This window comes from Pipistrellus kuhlii, unplaced genomic scaffold, assembly GCF_014108245.1.
Source record: "Pipistrellus kuhlii isolate mPipKuh1 unplaced genomic scaffold, mPipKuh1.p scaffold_m20_p_7, whole genome shotgun sequence".
Classification (NCBI taxonomy): Eukaryota; Metazoa; Chordata; class Mammalia; order Chiroptera; family Vespertilionidae; genus Pipistrellus; species Pipistrellus kuhlii.
The window spans coordinates 30809286-30834930 of NW_023425573.1; the positions used below are offsets into that span (position 1 = coordinate 30809286).

The window sequence follows — 25645 nt, forward strand, 5'->3', positions numbered from 1 at the left end:
TCTTACTTTGCCAGGGTTTTGTTTGGCCCTTGTCCTGAAGGTACAAAGCTTGTCACACCTCGCTGTGGTGGCCTCTGTTGGCCCCTCTTGTCACACAGTAGCTGTGCCTTAAGTGTTCCCAGGTGCTGGGTTTTTTTTTTTTTTTTTGCATGAAAGCATCTACATTCCTCTAGAGAAAATGGAGAGAAGGAACTGGCGTTTCATTATGCATTTGAACTTGTTCATTCTTTAAAGAAACATTATGTTGCCTGGTTTGTGGTACTTATAAAGCTTGTTTTCCATTGAAATTGCCATTTATAAATGTGCAGATATGTACTAATTCAGAATTTTTTAATTGTTTATTCAATAAAATAAGGACATATTTACTATGAATTTTTAAATGGGCTTTTTAGCTTTCTTTCCCTCTATTTGGTTATAGTTTTGATTTACATAATTAAATATTATTTCCCATGTTAAATGAATCCCTGAAACGGCTCTTCACTTTATAGGCTTCTGAGCAGCAATCAGGCATTATCTGTTTCAGATGTGGACAACATGCCCTGAAGGCCAGTGACAGCAAGGAGAGGGCTTGCTTTTCTCAGCCTTAGCCAACTTTCAGTACTTTCTGTCGGCCAGCCCAGCTGCGTGGTCAGGTGCACAGGTGAATGGCAGTTGCCTGCTCTAAGCTTGAGGCTCTGGCTGAGGGCAGCACTGTTTGCAGCCTAGGTTTGAACCATCTGGTCCCTGGGCTGGTCCTGTGCACAGAACACATGCTGTTGGCTTCTTAATTCTGAAAAAAAGAACATGATTGCCTTTCCCACCCAGTTGGCTAGAACCCACCCTATAAAATCCCTGGCCCATGCTGTAGCCTCAGTTCAGATTCTGGACAGTCTTTACTCCAGCTCTGAACTTGTTTCCCACTCGGCTAACATACTTTCTGCTGCTTCCCCAGAGCTTTCCTGCGCTCCAGCCACACTTGGGTCATGGGATTGGTGATACCCCACCCCCTGCCTCCTGGGCAGCAGCATTTGCTCCCTCTGGGCTATTCTGTGCTGCACAGGAGTGGGGGGGGGGCGGGGGGAGTCTCCTCAGCTTTTAAGGTGACTGGCACATGCCTCACTGAGAGAAGAGGGTGGTGGGTCACCAAGCGAAAGTCAATTCCCTCCCATGTCAGGCCAGCCCTGCTCCCTGACCGAGGCCACCACTGCCCAGTGCCCCAGTTTGGGAATGAAGTGGTGATGGAAGCAAGTGGATCCTCAGAGAGACACCTCTGTGACAAATCCAGACTTTAAGACACAGCTCAAAAGCATTTCTCTATTGGCTCTGTAGGTTGCCTGTAAGGAGAGTAACACTGTATGGCCTTTATATTTGAAGTATGTTATTTCAGATTACTTTTTTTTTTCTAATGAAAGTCACCTACAGACATTTTCATTTATTGAATAGTTTGCTTTGGGAACCTTGCTATCATTGATCCAATAGTTTAGAGGATCTTAGTCACAGCTTCTCAAAGTTTGAGACAAAAGGTGTTGTTTATTAGAACAAAGACAGAGCTCCCTGGGACACCCATATGTGTGCACACACAGTGGAAACCCCACACCCAGCAGGCACCAAGCAGGAAAAATGACCCACAGTATCACAATGTTATCGGTTAATGTGCCTGTTTTTCTCAACAAGGAAAGAGTCTTTATTATTTAGAACAAACAAAAAACAAAAAACAAAAAACTAAAAAATGCTTCTTGGGAGCACTGCACATGTTGTCACCCTCTGAACTTCAGGTCACCACGTGGGTCATGGGCAGGCACCCACTCCAGCCTTCCTTGTATAGGCTTCTCAGCCCCATGGAGAGGACAGGCCATGTGTCAGATTCTCACCTGCTGTTTCGTAGATGAAGAAAAGCAGGAAGGTGACCTTTGCGGGCACAAAGTATAAGATGAACTGATAATTGGGCCATTTTTCTACTGCCCACTTGCTTTTTTTAAGCCAAATTTTGTGTAAAGTGACTCATGACATTCTAGTCCAAAAATGGAGCCAGAGATAGCTAACTCAGCAGCAACTCACATTCACCTGGATTCTTTGGACAAGTCAGCCTTCCCTACTCTCACGGGATTACTGAGTCATTGTTCAAGCTAAAGAAGGAATTTCTAGATTTTATACCTCCTGTCACATTAACCTTCAAACTTAACTTTGAGTCTTCCAAACTGGAGCTGATTCTTTCTCCACTATTAGGCAAAAATGTTCAAGATTATTTATTATAGAGATTTGATGAAGAGGATTTAAAGGTATGAAATAAAAGTAATGTGAACTTTCCTCTAAACGTGATATTTGTCTTTCATCACCTGGTTAGATGAAGAAAATGAAGGTAACCACAACGTATAATACTGTGCTTTTTAAAGTGACATTTCAAAAATTATAAGATAAGTATTTCAAGATTTTTTGAAATAACAAGTGCCACAAAGCAAAGAAAACCAACTGCCAGACGTACTCACTGCCAAGTTTGAAATAGTTTTAAATTTAAGCACTTTTTGTAACTTGCAGCCTTGAGAATGGAGCCTGTCTGTGAACACAGTAGACAGTCTGATCCACTCCAGCAGAAACTCGAAGTTCGGTGAATCAACTGCCACTTGTGTCTGTCACTTTCAAGTAACCAGATTTTGAAAACTGAAGAATTTCCAAAAATTCTTTGTCTACCACTCCTCGGCACCACAGTGGTCTGGAAGCACGCTCTGTGTCTCAGTGGATGCTGTTGCAGGGACTCCTGTAACGCAGAGCAACATCCACTCTTCCTGCCTGTTGTTCCACAGAGGACCCTGGACACGGAGGTCAGTTTTTATAAAAATCTCAGGGTAATTTTTTACCACGTCAGTTAAGGCTAAACATATTCTGTGATACCTGAAGTTCTGAAGACATCTGCCTCTTATCCAGGCGCTCTAATGTGCATGGTGAACATGGGCAGGATATTCCGAGGCAGGGGAGCGCACCTCTTACACCCCTCCTATCATCCCAGCAGGTGGGGGCCACCCCAGCATCCCTTCCGGAGAGATGCCTGCCCAGCCGCCGTCCACGCTTGTTTCTTGGTGTGGAGTGTGTGTTAGTGACACACACAGCAGTAAGATTGGCCACATAGGATAGGGCATGGGCACACGATGTACACTCAGACAACCGGGTATAGATGAGTCATTTGCTTGAAAAGATAGCTTCCCACAGATTTGTTGACTTTATCTTATAGGATCTGTGTTTACATATTGGAAGGAGGTATGACTTATAACATTATGCTGTAGCTGACAGATTTAATGAAAACAAGTATTTAATGGCAGTTTGTGATATTTTTTAATCTGTTCACTAAATTGTAAGTTGACAATTTTTGTGAAATAAGAAGTATCTACAATGCTAACATCAAATGATGACTTTTAACCTCCCAAATGAGCAGTCCGTCCTGAAAGGGTTCCCTCTCTCTTACGTTTCTTCACCGAGGGGCTGTGTACTGGGCTGCATCTCTAATCTGACAGCTTTACTAGCCCACACGGCCAGCAGAGCAGAGAGCTGGTCATCCCATCTCCTCGGCTTTCTCCTTCCGCCATTGAAAAATGAAGCCAAGTTTTGCAGCAACTTTTTGGTGAATTGCCAATTAGTAATTTGCTATGGGACTGTCCATCTCCGAGGAGGAGCTGTGTGCGGTGCTGGTAGACGGGAGAGTAAACAATGACCTTGTACTTCTTTCACAGCCACTGAGCGTAAAACACTTGGCTCTCACACCCTGAACAGTACAATTGTGAAGAATAAATAGATGAGTTATTAGTCACTTCTAGACTTTTTCTAAAATCTCAATGTGTGAAGGTATCTCATAATGCAATTTTGGGCTTATTAGGGACAAAAGGATTTTGCAAATCCTAAGTAGCTCATCTTTGGACACATGCCTCTTCTCCGTGTGAAAGGTAACAGTGCTGGGGCTAGCCGGGAGCCCTCCATTCGGGTTTGGGTCCTTCAGACCTTACAGAGTCTGGTCCTGGTGTGGGAGAAGGGGTTTAGGAATTTTATGTTATTTTAAGGTGGCTTAGCATATTTTAAATGTGTAATAAAAGCAAATTCTAATAAACTGGTTGTTAATTACATATCTTACTTTGTCCAGGTTTTCTAATGTGAGTGAGTGTTTCGTCGTGTTTTAACTCTGTCAGTTGTGAGAAATTCCAGAGGTAACTGCCGTCTTGGCTTTGGTAATTCATCTCTGGAAGCACCTCAGTGGCATCCAAGCTCCAGATTTGTCAATGTGAAAATAGGGCCCTCGCCAGCCTGGGACGCTGCCTGGGGATGGCTGACTAACTCTAGTTCCGTTGCTTATGACTGGACACGGAGCAGGAAACAGGTGTGTCAGGTGTTCACAAAACCTCTACACTTGTCTACACACTTCCATGCTTTGGGATAAATAAACCAAGCTTTGGTTTTATAAGCTGGTCACTATAGGTGACTGCATCTGAAGTCTGCAGTGTTGGAGGATCTTGCTTTAAGCCATTGTGTAGGGAGTGAGCAGCCACCACGGGCTCAAATTGAGTTATTTCTACCCCAGCATTTTGTAAGCGGAGTTAATCATAGTTAGAAATAACAGTAGTTTGAGTATAAAACTCTATACATTTGGAAACTTAAGGTAAATCTCTATCTTAAGCATCTTTTTAAACAGCAGTTACGTGTTTTTATTAAAACTCTGCTTTAATGGTATCTTTAAAATTCAGCATTTAATAGTAATTGTTTTTCCACAGGGGGGAGAATATTAGAAATAAACCTTTAAGAATTCTTAAAAAATAATGGATAAGAGAATTTCTTTATTACAAAATGTAAGATAGAATATACCTCATCATTAGACATTTTAGGACTAGGCCAAATGTTGGTCAAATGCAAACATTGTTTTAAAAAGGGGGGAAATTTAACTATTAATTACTTTTGTGGTATAATTCTAGAAAATCAAGATAAAATCAATTAATTAGAAAACAATATAATGAGTTGTAATTTTACATGATCAGTTTTTTTAATGAATTTAGCCTTAAAATAGACATTTCTTCAGATATGTTAGCATCAGTTTGATTTGTCTCTAGCACATACACAGAAGGTGCTCCTCCCTGTCTGTCCTTCACATGCTTGTGCTGCTGCTTTTCTCTCTGGAGCAAAGAGAAAGCCCTGGAACTGCACCGCTCCAGGGGTCCCGTGTCTGTGGTTGGTGTCTGTGAGTCAGATTGGTCAGCCATCGACCTTTTCTCATGTTCACTCTATGTCACCTTGAGAAACGCATGTGGTAGTGTCTTTACTTACAGTTTCCAGAAAGTGCGGAGCAGCAGTGTAAGGCTAGGGTTGCTAACGCCTGGTAAGAAATGTGTCTGGCCGCATCCTGGCCCTTCCTCATTTCTCACTCCCTCCCCCGCCCTGTTCCATTCCAGGCCTTCCCAAGGACAGTCCTCAGCCTTCTCCCTCCACCCGGAAGAGCCCACTGAGCCTGAGCCCTGTGCTTCAGGTGACGCTGGGCCCAGCCGAGCGGGGCTCGTCCCCACTCCTGAGCCCTGTCCTTAGCGACGCCGGCGGAACCAGGATGGACGAGGAGGAGGAGCCGAAACACAAGGTGGGCACCGCCCCAAGCAGAGGGCTGGGTGCTGGTGGGCCTGGGTTTGCAAACTTCCCTCTGGGCTGGGAAGCCTGTGGGCGGAGCGGGACGGGCCCTTTGCCCACACAGCCCTCCCACCCCAGGCCTCTGAGGGACGATGGTGAGCTGGATTCCCTAGAGAAATCTCGTCTTGAGGTCCTCCTGCCACTTTTGGGGACTCTCTTGGGACCTTTGTAACAGTACCTGGCACCTATGGGCTCCGAGTGTTGGGCTGGGCCCTGGGGATGTGGCAGAAAGGGGCAGGCCCTGGAGGAGCCCTCAGCCCAGGATCGGGGAGGAGGTCTAATGCTCGGGAAGGGTTTTCTGGGGACCAGTCTTGTCGGGATCAAGGGAGTCGGGCTGATGTATAATGGGTCCTGGAGTGTCGATGCAAGGGGAGCGAAGGGATGGGGTGGATTTAGGGTAGAAAGTAGAGGTGATTCCTCAGGGATAGGAGTGGGGCAGGTGCAAAAAGGTGGGATAGAGAGCTCATGGTTCAAGGACAAGGCGATGGCTAGAGGCATTGGCACCCCTGGCCTCGTGGCCACTTCCACTCTTGTGGCCCTGGCCTGCAGCGTGGGCCATGTCCTGGTCAAGGTGGCTCTGCGTGTGAGCACATGAGGAAGGGCAAAGGGCCCAGGGAATTAGACATTGGGGGAAGAGAGTGGTTAAAATAATGGGCTGTGGATTGAGAGGGAGAAGCCAGGAACCATCTATCTGTTCCCCTGCCCTGAGTGGGGGCCCGCCCGAGGTGCACACCTGAAGGAAGCCATGTTGAACTGCTCCGCACGTGGTGGGACCGCGCCCTGCAGGTGCCTGTCCTGTGGGCAGCTGTCATCCAGAACACCTTAGCACTCGTGTGTTTCCTCCTGAATTGTCCAAAGAGCAGACATCTGTTCTTGTGCCGGGGCCCGGGCCTCCGCAGTGACAGCGGCCCTGGGAGGGAAGGCCTGCTGTGTGGGAGGTGTGGGTGCCCCCCGGTGGTCAGGGCTTCGCTGCCAGCCCCCAGCCCTCGGGCCTCCATCTTGGCCACGTTGCTTTGGTGCGGTAACAAAGATGGCTTGGAGGAAAGCTGTTTAAAAAGTAAATTTTAACTTGTCACTTTCTGCATTAATAAAATAGTTGATCTTGAGGTGGTGATCTGTAGGGTGATGACCTCTGACACCTGGCACCTGAGGTTAATTGGGCTAACAGGTGTCTGTGGCCATCGTTATCTAACCAGGCCTCTGAGAGAAGGGACATGGAGGTCTCGGTGCAGCCGCCTCACACAGCGGGACCACCCTCTTCCCTCACACTGCCTCCTGTCTCCCGGCCCTGTGGCCGCGGGATGCTGCGTGTGCCAGGCTACATGTAAAAGCAGCATCAAGCACGGGGGTTCCCGGGTGGCAGGACAGCACTTTCTTCACCTCTGTCCCCTGGGCCACCCCGGGGAGTGACTAGCCGGGTTCTGTGCTGGTTTTGTGAACCAGCGTCCCCTACAAGGCCCGGCCCCCAGGTTCACTGATGACCCCCAGTGGGACCTGGCAGTCTTGGATTCCTCAGCTTCCCCACCAAACAAATGCAGGGGTTGGGAATCTGGGTGTGGCCAGGGCGTTCACGTCTGGCTGTGCAGAGAGGCAGGGCTGTGAGCCTCCCTCAGGACCTCCTGTCCCTCAGGAGCATCCGTGTGGCTTGTTCTCACCAGCGTCTCCCACTTAACGCACTGTTTCTCCTCCTTTCTAATAGAAATTGGTGAGGAACAACAATATTTGAAAGGTACAAAAGCTGAAGGTGGCTGGTGCCTCTCACAGGGGACTGTGCGGGCTGAGAGAAGTGGCCACAGCACCACGCTCAGATCTCGCCGCTTTCCGCGGGGCAGGTGGCAGAGCAGAGCGTGGCAGAAAGCACATCCCCTCCCAGCACCCAGCCTGCGGCAGACCTGTGGGTGGCTGCCTGGCCTTCTCTCCACTGCTGGCTTCCTGAGAGGTTTCTGTGCCCTAGAAATGGGGGTCAGCAATGGAAACGGGAGCCAACCTGACCCCTGACCTTCCTCCTCAAACCTGTCACCTGCATGGTTCAGAGGCTTTTTCCTTTGGCTTTATGCCCAAAACTAACACCCTTGCCTCCTTTGTCCTTCACTCCTCCACCCACACCAGAACTGGACCCTCAGTGTGTCCAGGGTCCCATCCCTCCTCCGGCCATTCCCCTTCCCAGGGTGGGAAGAGGCCTCCTGAAGAGTCCCAACCCCTCCCAGCCTGCACCACCCCAAAATCCCTCCCTGCCTTCCCTGCCAGTAACCTCTTTCCCCTCCCCCTTGACCTCTGACCTGTCTCCCACGTCCAGCTGCCAGCCCCACCCTCTCCCTGGAGGCTGTGGCTGCCTCACTTCCTGCTCTGCTTTGGGCCCAGAGGACTTCTCTCCTGTGCTGGGAATTTCCCCACTAGCCAGGGCCAGGCTGCTTGTCTCTTTCCTGCTGAGATGCTGTCCACTCTGTTCCTGGGCCCGTCTCAGGTGCCTCTTTGGGGCTGGCATGTGCTTCATAGGCATGCTTGCACGGCAGACGTGGGGACAGCCGATCTCTTCGAGATCTCAGCCTGGTGGAGGACAGCACAAGGGCACAGGGATAGAGCGGGACCGGTGTCGTCCAGGCAGGAAGGATGGAGAAGGGGTCATCGAGCCCAAGCGTGAGGCCTGTGCTTTGCCGCAAGCCAGGCATGGGGGGCCTGGGTCCCCAGGGGCGCAGGGCCACCCTTTCTGCTCCTGAGGGTCCCATCAACACCTACACGTGAGGCAGAGGCCCTAATGGGGTTTGGAGCCCCAGCGCGGGGCCATCTCGGGCCCTGCACTCGATATGTGCTGGCCGCCTGGTGCTCACACAGGGCACCGTTAGGATGTATACTGTTGGCAATATCAATGACCTTTTTGTGAGTTAGGCTTAATTGTTATAATTACACGTAGACATATACACACTCTCATGTCTGTGTGTTAAGCAGCTACACTCCTGGCAGTGGTATCTGAACAGTGATTTTATCACAAAACCAATAATTAGCTTCCATATGTTGATGTTTGAACAGCAATTATTTCTCATGAGAAAAACATGTGAAGGAGAAACAACCGGGCTTATACTTTTACTCAGAGGGGAGTGTCCTCAGGAATTACCGACAAACCCTGTGAGATGTTAACCTGAGCAGGAGAAAGCACGCACCGCTGCAGCGGGTCTGACAGGCACGGCTCACCGTCTGCGCCTCTTGCAGGGCCCGGGCGCCGACGAGGCCTACTTCATAGCGAAGGAGATTCTCGCCACGGAACGCACGTACCTGAAGGACTTAGAGGTTATCACTGTGGTATGAAAACTAAGTCTTTTATTCCTTTGATTTTCTTAATATTTTTAAAAATATATTTCATTGATGTTTTTACAGAGAGGAAGGGAGAGGGATAGAGAGCTAGAAACATCGATGAGAGAGAAACATCCATCAGCCGCCTCCTGCACACCCCCTCCTGGGGATGTGCCCGCAACCAAGGTACATGCCCTTGACCGGAATCCAACCTGGGACCCTTCAGTCCGCAGGCAGATGCTCTATCCACTGAGCCAAACCGGTTTTGGCTGATTTTCTTAAATTTTTTTAATATATTTTATTAATTTTTTACAGAGAGGAAGGGAGAAAGATAGAGTTAGAAACATCGATGAGAGAGAATCATCGATCAGCTGCCTCTTGCACACCCCCTACTGGGGATGTGCCTGCAACCAAGGTACATGCCCTTGACCGGAATCGAACCCAGGACCCTTCAGTCCCCAAGCTGACGCTCTATCCATTGAGCCAAACCGGTCTCGGCTAATTTTCTTAATATTTCTTAATCCTAAACCAGAGACAGAGGAGCCCTCCCAAGAAATACTTCTCAGCCATCATGAGATCTATATGTACATGTTCTGTGAAATACATCTAAAGAATGTCTCAGTCGGGCCAGAATATTGGGTCCGTTTTTTTTTATAAAACTGGGAATAGAGCCACTTGAAGCTTTTCATCCAGAATGGTTCTCTTGTGACATTGGGGAAACCTGGTGGCCGGTCAGGAGGACAGCCATGGCATGTGACCCGTCCTCAGGGGACTCGGTCAGCACGGCTGTCCCGTGGCCACAGCCCGGGTGGCCCTCAGGCCCCGCGCTCGGCTCTTCCCGCAGTGGTTCCGCAGCACCGTGGTCAAGGAGGACGCCATGCCTGCAGACCTGATGACGCTGCTCTTCTCCAACATCGACCCCATCTACGAGTTCCACAGGGGCTTCCTGTGTGAGGTGGAGCAGAGGCTGGCACTCTGGTAACGCCCGCGCCCGCCCCCCTCCCCCGCTGCCCCCTCCCTCACCATCACCCCTCTCCCCCACCGCACACATGGCCGCCCCTCATCACCACCACTGCTCAGACGCTAATTCACCAGTCATCGCTTCACTGGAGTCTATTTTTAAAACGTGTGATAATCACGTTTATTCATCCCATTTCAGAAGACTGAACAAGGTTGTTAAAAGTATCATAGATGGTTCTATTTTTTCTTAGTCACTGTCTGTTAGAGAATGGCCCACAAGTAAAGATGGCTCCTGTCAAGCACAGGCCTCCCACCTCCAAGGAGCTCGCTGCTGCTGTCCTGGTCGTGCTGGACAGACAGCTGGCCCACGAGGGGTCCTGAGGTGTGACTGTATTTGTCCGTCTCTGCTGCAGGGAAGGACCTTCCGGGGCCCAGGCCGCAGGCAGCCACCAGCGAATCGGGGACGTCCTGCTCCGGAACATGCACCAGTTAAAGGTAGCGACTCGGGCAGCACAGTGTTCCCTCAGGGCCGCGTCCCCTGGGAACAGCTCTCACCTCAGAGCTGCTTCCCCTAAGGACAGTCTCCCCAACAGCACCCCTCACTGCAGCGCCCCCTCCTTCCACCACGTCAGGATGGAATTCCAGTGCCCAGCCTCCCCTCCAGGCAGCGCGGTCAGGACAGGGCTCCATTCAGAGGTCCTTCCTCGGAGCCAGGCCCCTCAGAGAACCCCTCGCCTCGGAGCAGCCTCAGGGGACGTGTGCTGGGAGCTGGATTCGCCCGGGCCCTGAGCCCGGGCCTAGGGGCTGTTGTTGCTGAGCTTGCCGATAGGGTACGCAGGGCCTGTCCGGGGCTGTTAGGGTTTGCGTCCACTCTCCTCTGGGCTCGTCGTTCAGGGGTTTTCTTCAGAGCCATCAGAGGTTCGTGAAGAAAACGTGCCAAGGAAAGCCCGGACGGACTGGCTGTCGGAACCCGCTCAGCAGCGTGGCGGCCACGGGAAGCCCTCTGGGGGGGCGGGGGGGCCGGCCACCGCAGGCGTTGGACCCCGCGGCTGTGCTTTCACTGCGCAGGGTCCTGTGGTGCTGATCGGTCTGGGACGGGCCTCTCCCGCCCACACATCTGTCCCGGAGCTCTCGCACCCGGCCCGTCTCTACCCGCTCACGTCACTCCAAGACCCCGAGCCTTCTCTGTGGGGCCCATTCACTGGGAGGTGGCACCTCCATCCCAGACCTGTCCCACCTCCCCCCAGTCCGCCCCACCTCCCCCCAGTCCGCCCCACCTCCCCCCAGTCTGCCCCACCTCCTCCCAGTCCGCTTCACCTCCTCCCAGTCCGCTTCACCTCCCCCCAGTCCGCCCCACCTCCCCCCAGTCTGCCCCACCTCCTCCCAGTCCGCCCCACCTCCTCCCAGTCCGCTTCACCTCCCCCAAGTCCGCCCCACCTCCTCCCAGTTCGCTTCACCTCCTCCCAGTCCGCCCCACCTCCTCTCAGTCCGCCCCACCTCCTCCCAGTCAGACGCCCCACCTCCTCCCAGTCCGCCCCACCTCCTCCCAGTCAGACGCCCCACCTCCACCCAGTCCGCCCCACCTCCTCCCAGTCCGCCCCACCTCCTCCCAGTCCGCCCCACCTCCCCCCAGTCCGCCCCACCTCCCCTCAGTCCGCCCCACCTCCTCCCAGTCAGACGCCCCACCTCCTCCCAGTCCGCCCCACCTCCTCCCAGTCCGCCCCACCTCCTCCCAGTCCGCCCCACCTCCTCCCAGTCCGCCCCACCTCCCCCCAGTCCGCCCCACCTCCACCCAGTCCCCCCGACTTCCCCCCAGTCCGCCCCACCTCCTCCCAGTCCGCCCCACCTCCTCCCAGTCCCCCACCCCACCTCCTCCCAGTCCGCTTCACCTCCTCCCAGTCCGCCCCACCTCCTCCCAGTCCGCCCCACCTCCTCCCAGTCCCCCACCCCACCTCCTCCCAGTCCGCTTCACCTCCTCCCAGTCCGCCCCACCTCCTCCCAGTCCGCCCCACCTCCCCCCAGTCCGCCCCACCTCCACCCAGTCCCCCCGACTTCCCCCCAGTCCGCCCCACCTCCCCCCAGTCCGCCCCACCTCCCCCCAGTCCGCCCCACCTCCTTCCAGTCCGCCCCACCTCCTCCCAGTCGGCCAGGCTCCTAGGTCCTTCCGCCCGTGCGGCTCCCAGACCCCTGAGGGGCCACAGGACCGCTCACGCTGCCTTCAGAGAGCGCTGCTGCCCAGAGCCCTCTTACCCCCACACATTTTGGTTTTCTGAGCCAGGCTCATGAGTAAGTGTTACCACCTGTCCCGAAAGCCTTACAAAAATGTTAAATCAAAATATATATAAATCTGTTTGATTGGGCTTATACCACACAAGTCACATGTAATGTTCATTAAAACAAACTGATTGAATATTAGAAACTTCTAGAAGGTAGGGACTAGTTGAGTTTAGTATGACTGAAACACTGCCAGCCCGTACATGTATGCACTTGGTGTGTGACGGTGTCAGGAGTGACCCTCCCTCTCTGGTAAGTGGGTTGAACATGCTTTGCCCGCCCGAGGCGGGGAGCTCCCTGCTGTCACCTGAGGCGACAGCCCTCTCAGCCTGGCGCTTCATCTGTGGTCCTCCCTGCACTTGAGGTTTGAGGGCAGTCAGCAGCGAGGGGGTGCTTTCTGCTGGTGTGAGGTTGGGTTGGGGTGGAGTCTCCGATGGGGCTGGAGGAGCCCCAGGAAGGCTGGACACCAGCTGGTATGCTCTGGCCATTGTCCTCTGTGCTGCCCCATCGGGGTGTCCAGCCGGGGTGTGACGTCCACACTGGAGAGCCGTCCAGACCGGCCACTCCCAGCTGGACTCCCTGTCCAGGGCCCTGACCTAACGAGCCCTGCTGTGCCTCCACAGCAGTTCACCGGCTGCTTCCAACGGCACGACGAGGTGCTGACAGAACTGGAAAAGGCCACCAAACGCTCCAGGAAGCTGGAGACCGTGTACAAAGAGTTCGAGCTCCAGAAAGTCTGCTACTTGCCTCTCAACACGTTCTTGCTGAAGCCCATCCAGCGACTGGTGCACTACCGCCTGCTGCTGCAGCGGCTGTGCGGGCACTACGCACCTGGGCACCAGGACTACGCCGACTGCCGCGGTGAGTGGGGCTGCCCTGCCAGGAGGAGCCGAGGGAGGAGCAGCATTGGCAAACCTGCAGCTTGAGCTCCCTTATTTGGGAAGCTCAGGCTGTGCGCTCCCCCAGGAGAGCCACGTCTGCAGGGGCAGAGCTGGCACTGCCCACGCTCCTCCCCAGCTGACAGAGGCCAGCAGGCCCTGGGTCTGCACAGGCCAGGGCTGCCCGCCAGCCCCCCTGCCTTTCCCTCTCCAAATCAGAGCCAAGTGAAAGGCTCCGATCGTCCAGGAGGAGCCCCCACGAGTGCAGTGGGGGTGGATTGACCCCTAGAGGGACTGCTACCTGGAGGTATTTCTGTTCTGCAAGCCTTGACGCTAAAACTCAAACATTTGGTCCAGGGTGGGGTGGCCTGTTAGAAGTTTCTGTCATAGACGGACTTTATCATGTGTGTGTGTGTGTGTGTGTGTGTGTGTGTGTGTGTGTGTGTTAAAGGAACAAAAGGATAAACCCTGACCTTTTTAACCTACAATATCACTTCTAGTTGTAGGATAAATTTAATGCATGAAGTTACTCACTGTAGGATTTTACCAGTAAATTCACCATCATCATTACAAGTAAGATAAAAGACTAGCACTACTTCTAGCTGGTCTCCCATAGTCATAAATGGGTAAATAAGATGCTTTCTGATGAATGAGAAACAAAATGGATTACTCTCTTCTTCATTTTAACAGCAAGTGTTTCATGTTTGCTACAAAGGAAAAGACAAAATTGTCAAAAATGTTTCTAAGCGTTTTCAGGGAAATAAAAAAGTGCAGCACATTTAAAATGCCGCCTTGCTGGCCTCTGCCAGCCTTTTCCTGCGGGGGGGGCGGGGGGGGGGAGTGCTAAGAGGAGAGGGTGGCCCCTCTCCAGGACATCTGGGAGGCCAGGCCCATGGAGAGGGCCGGGCGCCCTCACTACTCAGGTCCCTCATCAGTAAAGCCATCTCATGGGCTGATACAAAAGCTAAACGAGGCTGCACTTGTGGAAGTGCTTTGTAAATCATTGACCCAACATGGTGCCAACAACTGGCACCTGGACGGGTTTGCTTCAGCCGTCTCTGGAGGGCTCAGCTGGTGGAGTCCCTTCCCACCACGACCCACCCACTCACAGGGCCAAGGAAGAAGGCCGCCTGGGGTGTAGATGTTACCAGCCCTTTCGGTCTTCCCAAGAGCTGAACTTGAACCTGTTGGACAAAAGGAGAAACCTCTAGGCTGGGACTTAGAGAAGATGGCCTTGCATCTTAGTTTTATCCTTCATTCAATAAGGGTTTCCCAAGGGCTGTGCCTGGGCTGGCCAGGTGCTAAGTGTGTATTGATGGTTTGTCAACATCATGCTGGTTCCGTGGAGACCCAGGCACAGGGTAGTACTGTGTCCAAGCACATCCCCAGCATCTGGCAGCTTCTAGTTTCAGCCCAAGGGCAATGTGGCGCCCACATGGCATTCAAACCTTCCAGCCCTGCACTCCATGCACACACAGTGTCCAAGGGCAAGGTGGCACTGGGTGCCATCCAGGGCAGACACGTGGGGCCAGACAGCCTCCAGTGAACAAGCAGAGGGAAGAGTCTCTGCCAACAGTATGTCACTCAGATCTGAGCTGGGCCCTGGGGGCCTGCGAGGCGAGAGAGGGGCCAGAGCTCAGGAGTCTGCACAGAGCAACTGCAGGTGTCCGCCTTGTGTTAGCATCACCAGGGCTCTTATAATGGCTCATTTGTGAATGAGTAATTCATCTCCCCTTGTCTGACTTCATCCTCCTGAAGCTTCGGGGCAGGTACTGGGGAGCCAGCACTCACAGACCTCCACTGACCAGACTCATGGAGCTGGAGCTGAGAAGGCGCAGAGTTGGGTGGGGTGGATGTCACCTGTGCTTGCTGGGACCTCGAGGGGCAGTGGGCAGGCAGTCAGTGGGGTCCTCATGAGAAGATAGCAGGCCCCCATCAGTGGTTGAAACAAGGAGTCAAGGAAGATGTGGTCCCTGCTTGTGGGCCAAGCAGCTGCTCCCAGTGTGTCTTGGTCAGGTCTCTGAAGACCACTCTCAATATCTGAGTTTGTGTTTCATCTGAATATGTTTTCCTGCCGAAACCGGTTTGGCTCAGTGGTAGAGCGTCAGTCTGCGGACTGAAAGGTCCCAGGTTCGATTCCGGTCAAGGGCATGTACATTAGTTGCGGGCACATCCCCGGTAGGGGTTGTGCAAGAGGCAACTGATCGATGTTTCTCTCTCATCGACATTTCTGGCTCTCTATCTCTCTCCCTTCCTCTCTGTGAAAAATCAATAAATATATATTTTTTTAAAATGAATATGTTTTCCTTCTTGATTCTAAATTTTCTTTTTCTTTTTTTTTTTATTCTAAATTTTCATAACTTGGCTTGAACTATAAGATTATCATCTGCACCTCCATTCAAGGAGAAAATTGCAAATACTTTGAAGGTGCAAATTATTTAGACTTTAAACTACAGTAAATGATTTTCCCTAAAGAACAAATACTGCTTTGCCTGTAACATTAGTTATTTACAAAGAAAAACTGTTCTTTCTCTTGACCACATCTGAGTGTTGGCTAGTCAGTAGTTTGGGCTGAACAAATTCAAGTGGTTTTTTTTTGTTGTTTTTTTTTAAAATATATTTTATTGTTTTTGTACAGAGAGGAAGGGAGAGAGACAGAGAGCTAGAAACATCGATGAGAGAGAGTCATCGATCAGCTGCCTCTTGCACACCCCCCACTGGGGATATGCCCGCAACCAAGGTACATGCCCCCGACCGGAATCGAACCCGGGACCCCCCAGTCCCCAAGCCGACGCTCTATCCACTGAGCCAAACCGGACCTGGCCAAATTCAAGTTTTGGTTCATCTGCAGGAACTTGTGCCATGGCTATGGGTGGAGTTGGAGTAGAATGTTCCTTGAATTAAAACTGCCTTTTTAAATGCCAGTTCTGGCCCAGCCGGTATGGCCCAGTGGTTGAGCGTTGACCTATGACCAGGAGGTTGCAGTTCGATTCTGGTCAGGGCACATGTCTGGGTTGCAAGCTTCATTCCTAGTAGGGGTTGTGTAGAAATAAGCTGACCAAAGATTCTCTCTCATCATTGATGTTTCTTTCTCTTTCTCTCTTTCCTTCCTCTCTGAAATCAATAAAAATATTTTTAATAAAAAATAAATAAATGCTAGTTCTACCCTGGCCACTGTAGCTCAGCTGCTTGGAGCATCTTCCCTTACACCAAAAGGTCACTGGTTTGATTACCAGTCAGGGTACATACCCAGGTTTCAAGTTCAATCCCCAGTCAAAGCAAGTATGGGAGGCAATTGATGGATGTTTCACTCTCGCATCTGTGTTTCTCTCCCTCTCCCTTCCTCTCTCATCTGAAATTGATAGAAGCATGTCCTTGGGTGAGGATTTAAAAAAACAAAATTCCAGTTCCTATCGCAAAGTGGTGCCAGTGGGGGAACAGGGCAGTCTGTGCCCACCGGCCTGGTGCCGGTATTGAGGGGTCTCTCCACACAGATGCCCTCCAGGTCATCACGGAAGTGACCTCCATACTACAGCACAGCCTCGTCCGCCTGGAGAACCTCCAGAAGCTGACGGAGCTGCAGCGGGACTTGGTTGGCATAGAGAACCTCATCGCTCCAGGCAGGGTAAGTGACTCAGAAGGTTTTTGAGCTGTTTACTTCATTGTTTTGGTTGAGAAATAACTCACATACCACAGAATTCACCCTTTCAACGTGTGCAGCTCAATTTTCCTCAATGTGGAACTCATGGCTTCGTCACTATGGCTGAACTTTCCAGAAGCTTCTCAGTAAGAGCAGTACGCTTTGCTTTGTATGACAGCCTGGTGTAGCCAGCCAGCTGTAGGGTGCTCAGCAGATGGTTTGGAGACTGAGTTAATTGGCACCCAGACCGGCCTCGGGTGACCATGAGGAGCAGACAGGAAGGAGGAAGGCAGAAAGGTGCGGAAGGTCCTTGAACATTGGGGCAGGAGGGCACCGGTGAAGTGCTGGATGGGGCTGTGAGGGGCTCATCCAAAGGCTCAGAGAAGCACACATGGTAACATCAGCCAGGCCCCGGCCCCCCCAGCGTGCTGTCTGCTGAGGCGGCTGTGGGCCCACGCAATGCAGACCTCAATGCTGTCTTTCAGGAGTTCATCCGTGAGGGCTGCCTTCACAAGCTCACCAGGAAGGGCCTGCAGCAGAGAATGTTCTTTCTGGTAGGTGGATGGGCAGCAGTTGTGTTAGGGGGGCTATGCCAGCGCGTTGGGCCAGGTGGGCAGCCTCAGAGTCAGACAGGAGCCACGTGAGGGTCACAGAACACACTCCTGGCCAGTGGCCGTCCTGATTCTGTCTGTGGATGAGCAAAGCCAGCGCTTAGAAAATTCACGTGCCTGTGGCTGCAGGGGTGTCCGCCCTGCCGAGCTGCCAGCTTTGACTCTGGGAGCTGAGGCCCTTCCAGCCAGTCCCTGCTGCCACCAGCTTTCCTATCACCCACTTCTTCCTCATATCCAGTTAGATCCAGACCTCAGCATCCTGTATGAGGGGTGACTGGGCCAAGGATGTCTGCTGGTTTGTGTGGTTCCTAGTTGCTTCTAGTCAAAAACAATTGTCTGAATGAAATAAAAGTCCCTTTTGCGCCAGAAATCTCCAGCAAGCTGAATAGACTTGATAACACCATAGAGCTAGAGTTGAAGTTCATCTGACAGTCCCAACCCTGTTACTTGTTTCTTAAATGATTTATCTAAAGCTGCCTGGCTCAGTTCTCAGATATGTTGCTGTACACAAGCAGAGGAGTCTCGGGAACCAGCCACTTCCGGATCCGGGGTCTCCTCCCGCTTCATGGCATGCTGGTGAGTGCTGGGATTCAACTGGCTACCTTAAAGCACCTGTTGGTCTGTTTCTATCTGTTGTGGTTATTGTTTTTGGTGCTCAAACAGCTGCCCTGCAGCCCCTTCAGACTCAACCCTGGGGACCACCACCAGCACCTGCAGGACAAGCCCCCAACTCACCTTGTCCACCTGCCCCCCCAGAGTGGGAGGTGCGATGAAAGACCCCAGGCAGGCGCTGGGGCCACTTAGCTGCTGGAGGGGTAGGAGCTGACACAGGTTTTGAAAGACAAAACCAAACCCCCAAATCTTAAGACTGTAGCGTTTCTACTTCTTTGATTTGTATCTTTTATATTGACAATTTTGGTCCTGCATGGCATCATTAGTTATCACACACACACACACACACACACACACACACACACACACACGGATACACACCTCGCTTTAATACAGTCAGATGTGCTCTGGCCAGGTGGCTCAGTTGGTTGGAGTGTTGTCCCATATACCAGAAGTTTGTGGGTTCAATTCCCGATCAGGACACATACCTAGGTTGCAAGTTCAACCCCCGATCAGGGTGTGTGTAGGAGGCAACCAATCGATGTATTTCTCTCCCACATACACCTCTTCCTCTCTCTAAAATATATCCGTGGTATCCTTGGATGAGGATTATCTATAATAATAAAAGGGTAATATGCTAATTAGACTAGGTGACTGGATATCTTCTGGATGCCTGACTTCCTTCCGGACAGTTAGGGGGCAACCAGGGCAACCAGGCCAGCAGGGGGACAGTTGGGGGGTGACTAGGCCAGCAGGGGGCTGTTGGGGAGGGGCGGCCAGGCCAGCAGGCAGGCAAGCGGTTAGGAGCCAGAGGTCTTGGATTGTGAGGGATGTCCCTGATTGGAGAGAGTGCAGGCTGGGCTGAGGGACCACCCCGACCCCCACCTCCCCCCCACCTCCCCACCCCCCGCAGTGCACTAGGCCTCTAGTTAAAAATAAAAAGCACGCTACCACTGATGGGGAAGCTATGGGCTGGAGAAGCCCCCAGTGAGCTGGAGCCTGGCTTCTTTCCTCTGAGTCCGGTGTGAGGTCCCTGCAGTAGTCTCTTATGTGGCATCCAGCTTGCCCTTTGCCCTTTCACCTCTGTTTCCACTCTGTTGTTGCTGGCCGGGGCTGTTAGGGATCCTGCTGTCCCCACCTTGTCCAGTGTGTCCCCATCCCTACTGTCACAGCTGTAACATGACACTTGTAATTCTGATGAACAGAAATTCTTCATATTAATGTAATCCGGTTGTTAGCTGCCTCCTTTGTGGTCAGTACTTTCTGTGGCCTGATGAGAGACCTTCATTTGCCTTCCGTGTAAGTGTGCACTCAGCCTGGAACCCACGTGTAGGAACGGTAAAGAGAGGCCACGGTTGGATCCAGAGCATCTGATTGCAGCGAGTCTCTCTCCCGGAGGCCCCCGCCAGGCCTCCCTCCAGGGGTCCGTGGGTGGGATCCGTGGGTGGGTGCCTGGCTCTGTCGTGTCTGGCCTGCTGTCTCGATTTCTGCAGCTCATCTTCCAAGGTGTCTTGCCTTTCCTGGCCCTCAGGGTGCCTCCACTCTCAGCAAGGAGGATCGGTTTGAAAGAGCTCACCTGTCGTTACTGGAAGCAGACCCCCCGTTTTCATAATCTTTCATTATAGAAAAAAATAACTGAAAATATAAAATGAAAATTAGTCACAATTTTACCACCCAGCAATAAGCACTGTTGGAATTTTGCAAAAGACCCTTCCAGCTTCACATATCAATCGAGGTATTTTGCTGCCACAGTGGACTCACTTTTCCAAGCTGTTTTGTGGCCTGCAGTTTTGCTTAGTGATGCGTCATGAACGTGCCCTTGTGTCCTCTGTGCTCCCACCACCTCCTCAAGTGGAGGTGAGAGGAAATGAACGCACAGTGGGGAGCCGGCCCATTGACTTGACTGATTCGCTATTCTGCACATTCCAGCTGCATCTAGCATTTCAGAATTAGAAATAGCACCATTGTGTGCCTCTCCACACCTCAACCACATCCTTGAAATAAATCCCAAAAGGCGCTGTTTGGACACAGGGTGCCATTTCCCATGAGTGTTGCTGCTCCGTGGCTGTCGGAGCACTTGCAACAGTGGACATCCACTGAGCACATCTGAGGCTGCACCGTCTGCACGGCCTGGGGAGCACTGGGGATTCACCCTCATCTTTTCCAGTTTGGCGAGTGGAGCGCCCTGGGATGTCAGGGAGGCTCGCTGGGTCCTTGTTTCCTGGCACTCCCTCTGGGAGGCATTCATATCTATCACTCTGGTCTCCATGATGTTAGCTTTTCATGCACTTTTGTGACACTTATTATAAGAGGCAAGCCAACCCTCAGAAAAGCATTCCCCAGCTAGTAACGCCTTTTTACTTTGCCTGCAGTTTGGTTTTACCTTGTAGAATTGAAACCCATCTGGACAGGGATTGTGCTTGTCTTGTTCCTAGAACAGTCTGTGGCACAGTCTTGCTGAAGGAGTGAACTTAAGACTCTGTGGTCAGATCTGCCATCTTTTCCTTTAGGGTTCCTGTCCTCGGTGTGGGCTCAAAAAGTCCCTTCCATGCCCAGGTTATATTGGCACCTTGTGCCATGGTATGGGGACTTCTTGTTTTCTGGTACATTTATGATGTCATTTTTCTCATTCAATTAATCTACCTAAAACATTTCATTGGATGTTATTAGATTGGGACTCATTTTCTGCCCATATAATCAGTTTTCCCCTTATTCATTGGACCCTTCATATTCTGATTTCGAAGGCTGCCTTGACCATAAAAACAGCCCTTGTTTTCACACTTGGGCTCTTTCTGGGCATTTTCTGTGTTTCTCATCAGTCCACACTCTTCTAATTTAGGGTGTTATATGTTACAGTCAATGTCAGGAGAATAAGTTGCATCCCTCATTTGTCCTTTTTAAAAAACTTTTTTGCTATTTTTACGTATTTAATTCTTCCAGAAAATTTTTAATAATCTGGACAGATTCATTCAAAAAACACCATTGAGGTTTCTCTTGAAATTGTATTGCCGTCATATGCCACATAATGATGGGGATATGTGTTTCGGAAATGTGCCATGCTGTGATTTTGTCATGTGAATATCAGAGCACACCTGCACAAACTTAAATGGCTCAGCCCACTACACACCTCGGCTGTATGATCCAGCTATTGCTCTTGGGCTATAACCTACACAGCATGTTACTGTATTGAATGCTGTATCTAAACATAGAAAAGATACTATAAAAATACGGTATTAAAAAATAAAAGTGGAAAAAATATAAAAAATTGTATATCTGAATGGAGCACTTACCATGAATGGAGATTATAGGACTGCAAGTTGCTCTGGGTCCGTGGGCAGTGAGTGAACGTGAGGGTCTGGGACATCACTGCACACAACAGTGGACTTCATAAACCCTGTACACTGAGGCTACCCTCAATTTATAAAACACGATTTTAAATCAAGCACAAGAGAAAATGATGACATTAAGAGACACGGTAAACACAAGATATATGAGGGTGCCGCCGATGTAACACAGCTGTTTTATAATAAACTGCTTTTTAATCATAGAAAGAGTATACTCTAAAACAATGATGAAAATGATATTAAATACATAAGCCAGTGACATAGTTTATTAAGTATTACATACTATACATAACTGTATTACTATACTTTTATATGACTGGTGTCAGGTTTATTTACACCAGCATCACCACAAACTCATGGGTAATGTGTTGTGGTAGGACAGTGATTGGCAAATTCATTAGTCAACAGAGCCAAATATCAACTGTACAATGATTGAAATTTCTTTTGAAAGCCAAATTTTTTTAAACTTAAACTTCTTCTAATGTCACTTCTTCAAAATAGACTCACCCAACCCATGGTATTTTGTGGAAGAGCCACACTCAATGGGCCAAAGAGCCGCATATGGCTTGAGAGCCGCAGTTTGCCGACCACGGTGCTAGGACATTATAACCACTAGGTGATAAGAATTTTTCAGTTCTATTATAATCTCATAGGACCACTGTCATATATACTTGTTGATGGAAGTGATATATGGCAATTAACTTTAAAATTACATTTTAACTTGGGAGTATACCAACAGCTTCACAACCTCCTGCTACTGGTCATTGCTCATGTTAATTTTAGATTTTGTATGTCCAATGTTAGGCTCTGTGGTTGGCATCCTGTAGGCCCTGCACAGGGAAGCTGTCTGTTCTATGGGGTGATGTGTAATTTGGCTGAACCTAGGGAAGGATGATGACTCTTGGCTTGAGAAACAGAACCATTATCATGTTAAGTTTCTTTCTGATTCGAAGAAATATCAGAAATAATATCATGGACTTTAGCAAAGTTCTTTTGAGCATTTAGAGAAATGATCACTATTTTCCCTTTGATGTTGTGACAAAGTTACTGCTATTATCACCTCCTAATGTCAAACCATCCTTGCATTCTTAGAACAACCTTACTTGGTCACAGGATAGTTTCTGTCTGCTTTTAGGCTTGGCTAGGAATATTTTATTTTTAAGTTCTTTCATTTAGTTATTTATAACTGAGATTACTCTGTATTGGTTTTTTGAATCTAACTTTGTTAGGTTTTGGTACCAAGTTTACAAAATGAATTGTCCAACTCCCTATTTAATAATGATAATGCTCAACACTTTCTCCTGTGCTTGATTTTCAGCTAATAGTACTGGACCCACCGGTGAGTAGTTGGGTGCCCTGTGGCCCACAGCTTACCCACCTGGGTGGCAGGTGCCATGGTTGGGGACCCCTTATGCCTCCCATAGCCCCCTGTAGAGTCAGCGTAGACTTGGACAGCACAGAATTTTCACATCACCTGTGTTATGCTTCAAGCTTGTGTCAGCCAGCCCCGGACCTGGCCCAGACTTCTACCTCTTCTCCCACCCACAGGTAGAAGCAAGCAAGAGTGAGTGGTCCGTTCCACACTGTTTTACTATTTATGCAGCTCAAAAAACAATCGTGGTGGCAGCCAGGTAAGAACCTTTCACACCTGGATCCCAGTGGGCCCTGCGAGCCAGGAGTAGGGGCTTCCCTGCCATGAGCTAGAGTTCCCTCTGAGTGATGAGTGTCATTCCCACAGTTCGGAGTGATGTGTGCCCCTTGAGCACTGCTCTCCAGTGGTGGGGAGCCAGAGAACGTCCCACAGACTGGCCATGGCACTGCCAAGCGGCTTCCTGCGCCTCAGGTTCATGGCCCTCGACAACAACAGGCCTGCGAAGACTGTCGGTCTCCAGGGGCACAAGCTTTTGGCACACTCAAGTTAAGGCACAGTGCCAGCGGGTTAGTGGCAGCACGACAGGGCGGCCAGGCTGGGGCCCCTCCTCACCTGCATCCTGGCCCCTAGCTGTGCAGCGAGGCTGATGGGCCACAGCTCAGGGGCAAATGGCCACTTTCCCCTGTTCCACATCAGATCAACAGAGGGGCAGCCCGACCTCTGTCGCACCATCTGTGCTGTCCCTCCCCTGGAGGAGCCAAGTGACTCCCGACAGTTCATCCTTCTCTCAGGCAGGCATCCACTAGCTCCCACCAGGAAATGGTGATCCAGGAAGCAACTAATCTTGTACCTGAGACTTTTAAAACCTTGTTTTAGAAGAAAACTACCCTGTAGGGAACCCCAGTCCACACACGGGTGCTGCCCTCCCTCCTCCTGCCCCTGGCAGCCCACAGAGGGGTGCAGGCTGGGCCACCAGCAGCAGCATTCCTGATCATCCTTTGATCCCTTGAGACAGGCATCCTGGCCTCCTGTCCCCTGATTGTGCAGGCCCTGCGCCTCAGCCCTCCCTCCCGTCCCTCCTCTCCCCACAGCACTCGGCTGGAAAAGGAGAAGTGGATGCATGACCTGAACAACGCCATTGAAGCGGCCAAGAGCAGTGGCAACACAACTCTGGCTCTGCCAGGCGGCGCAGTGTGCATTCCTCCCCGCAGTGAGTTCCGAGAACCCCTGCACGAGGAAGCTTTCCCATAAATTGTTTCCTCACTCATGTTCTGCCCACTAAGCCCACGTGCTCAAGTTCCAGGTAGAAGGGTGGGCTTTGCTCTTGGCCTGGGCACAAAGGAATAGCTCCCTTGCTCTCAGAGCTCCATTCGCCAGGGTGGTCCTATCCCCTCTGAGCAGAGATGCCCGATTTCTGCCCCAGGACCTTCCGATGAAGTCTCTGTGGAGCAGGAGTCAGAAGATGATGCACACGGTACCCACAGCTCCTCGGAGGGGCAGGGCCAGCACCGGGCCAACACCACGGTGCATGTGTGCTGGTACCGGAACACCAGTGTCTCCAGAGCCGACCACAGCGCAGCCGTTGAGGTATAACTCACACGAGCACCCTCTCAGCTTGTGCTTGCTGGGGGAAGGGACCCTGGGGATCCCAGGCGGCAGGCCTGGGCCAGGCCATGGCGAGCTGCCTCCCGCTCTCTCTTCGGGCAGGAAATTGGCTTGGAAAAGTCCCCTCAGGCACAGCAGCCCAGGGTTTTTGCCAGAGCTGTGGAGTGACAGTCACCCTCAGAGTCATCCTCAGGACTTGAGCAACCCAGTGAGGAAAAAACTCAGAGCCACGTGTGCGGGGAAGAACAGGGAAACTGGTGTCTCCAGGGTGCTCCCAACAGGGCCTGTCACTAGGAGTCGCTGCTTCCACCTCCACCATCAGGAGCACCCCACACACACCTCTCAGGGGCGCTGTGAACAGAAGTGTCCCCTGAGCCTGAGCAGCTCAGCCATCTGTGCTATCCTGTGGGTGCCTGCTTGGTGGTGAAGGCCACAGATGTGTCAGAACCTGTGTTCCTCATGGTGAGGTTATAGGAAAGAAGTGTGGTACCAAGGAGGGTGGGGGTGCAAAAGGAGGGGGCACTGCAGAGAGGGGTCTGCCCTAGGCCAGGGCTCCCAACTTACCTCAGCACAAGAGCGGCTCAGTCCTAAGGCTGAGCTTGGGCCAGGGTTACAGCATCCTCCCTGGTGCGAGGGCATTTGTGAGGACTGTAGGTGTGGGGGGTTGGGGGGAGCTGGCTGTATTCTTGGGGAGCACACCTGCTCCCAGGAGACCCCAAGAGGATGAAGCCAGGAGGGTGATTGCTCTTGATGGGCTGTGGTCTTAGGACCTTAACTAAAGCACTTTTGCTTTTTTCCTTTTAGAACCAGCTTTCAGGCTATCTGCTAAGAAAGTTCAAAAACAGTAATGGCTGGCAGAAGCTCTGGGTGGTCTTCACCAATTTCTGCTTGTTCTTCTACAAAACACATCAGGTGAGGGTGCTTACCAGCCCAGAGAGCCTGCCCGTGGCGCTAGAGGACCCACCATGCCCTTCTCTCTCACTTCAATCTCCTTCCCCCACCAGGGGGGGAGGAGAGGTGGCTGGGGAATGCCCATGGAACCATGCTGCCTTCTAGGATGACTATCCCCTGGCCAGCCTCCCCCTGCTGGGCTACAGTGTGAGCGTCCCCAGGGAGGCTGATGGCATCCACAAGGAGCATGTCTTCAAGCTGCAATTCAAATCACACGTTTACTTCTTCCGGGCCGAGAGCAAGTACACGTTTGGGAGGTAACTGTGGTGGACTGCCTGGTACTCCTGCTCCCGCTGGGGGCTGGAGGCAAGTTCCTGGTGCTGGGAAGAAAGGGCTGCACCTGGCTTCCTGGGGTTTCACTGGCCTTGTCTTGTCCCATTCACTCCACATCTTGGGAAGGTATTTGAGCACAAGCCAGGTGGCCAGAAAGTGCCTTCCTTCCCAAGCGGGCATCCTGGCCTTTCTGATGGGACAACTCCTTC

The 25645-nt window shown here is 51.4% G+C and overlaps 1 protein-coding gene across 4 annotated transcripts in view; it reads left to right on the forward strand.

Moving 5' to 3' along the window:
• FARP2 (FERM, ARH/RhoGEF and pleckstrin domain protein 2) overlaps window positions 1-25645 on the forward strand; it is a 95432-nt gene that overhangs the window by 65099 nt on the left and 4688 nt on the right. For 2 of the 4 annotated variants that reach the window (XM_036421067.2, XM_036421066.2), the window contains exons 15-27: window positions 5403-5581; window positions 8836-8925; window positions 9761-9894; window positions 10290-10371; window positions 12774-13011; window positions 16523-16653; window positions 17154-17222; window positions 17766-17855; window positions 22554-22574; window positions 22784-22866; window positions 23699-23817; window positions 24031-24194; window positions 25017-25124. In XM_036421067.2, the coding sequence (XP_036276960.1) occupies window positions 5403-5581; window positions 8836-8925; window positions 9761-9894; window positions 10290-10371; window positions 12774-13011; window positions 16523-16653; window positions 17154-17222; window positions 17766-17855; window positions 22554-22574; window positions 22784-22866; window positions 23699-23817; window positions 24031-24194; window positions 25017-25124 (1508 nt within the window). Of the gene's footprint in view, window positions 1-5402; window positions 5582-8835; window positions 8926-9760; window positions 9895-10289; window positions 10372-12773; window positions 13012-16522; window positions 16654-17153; window positions 17223-17765; window positions 17856-22553; window positions 22575-22783; window positions 22867-23698; window positions 23818-24030; window positions 24195-25016; window positions 25125-25268; window positions 25421-25645 lie in introns of all 4 variants that reach the window. The other 2 variants (XM_036421063.2, XM_036421064.2) reach the window with 2 other exon arrangements.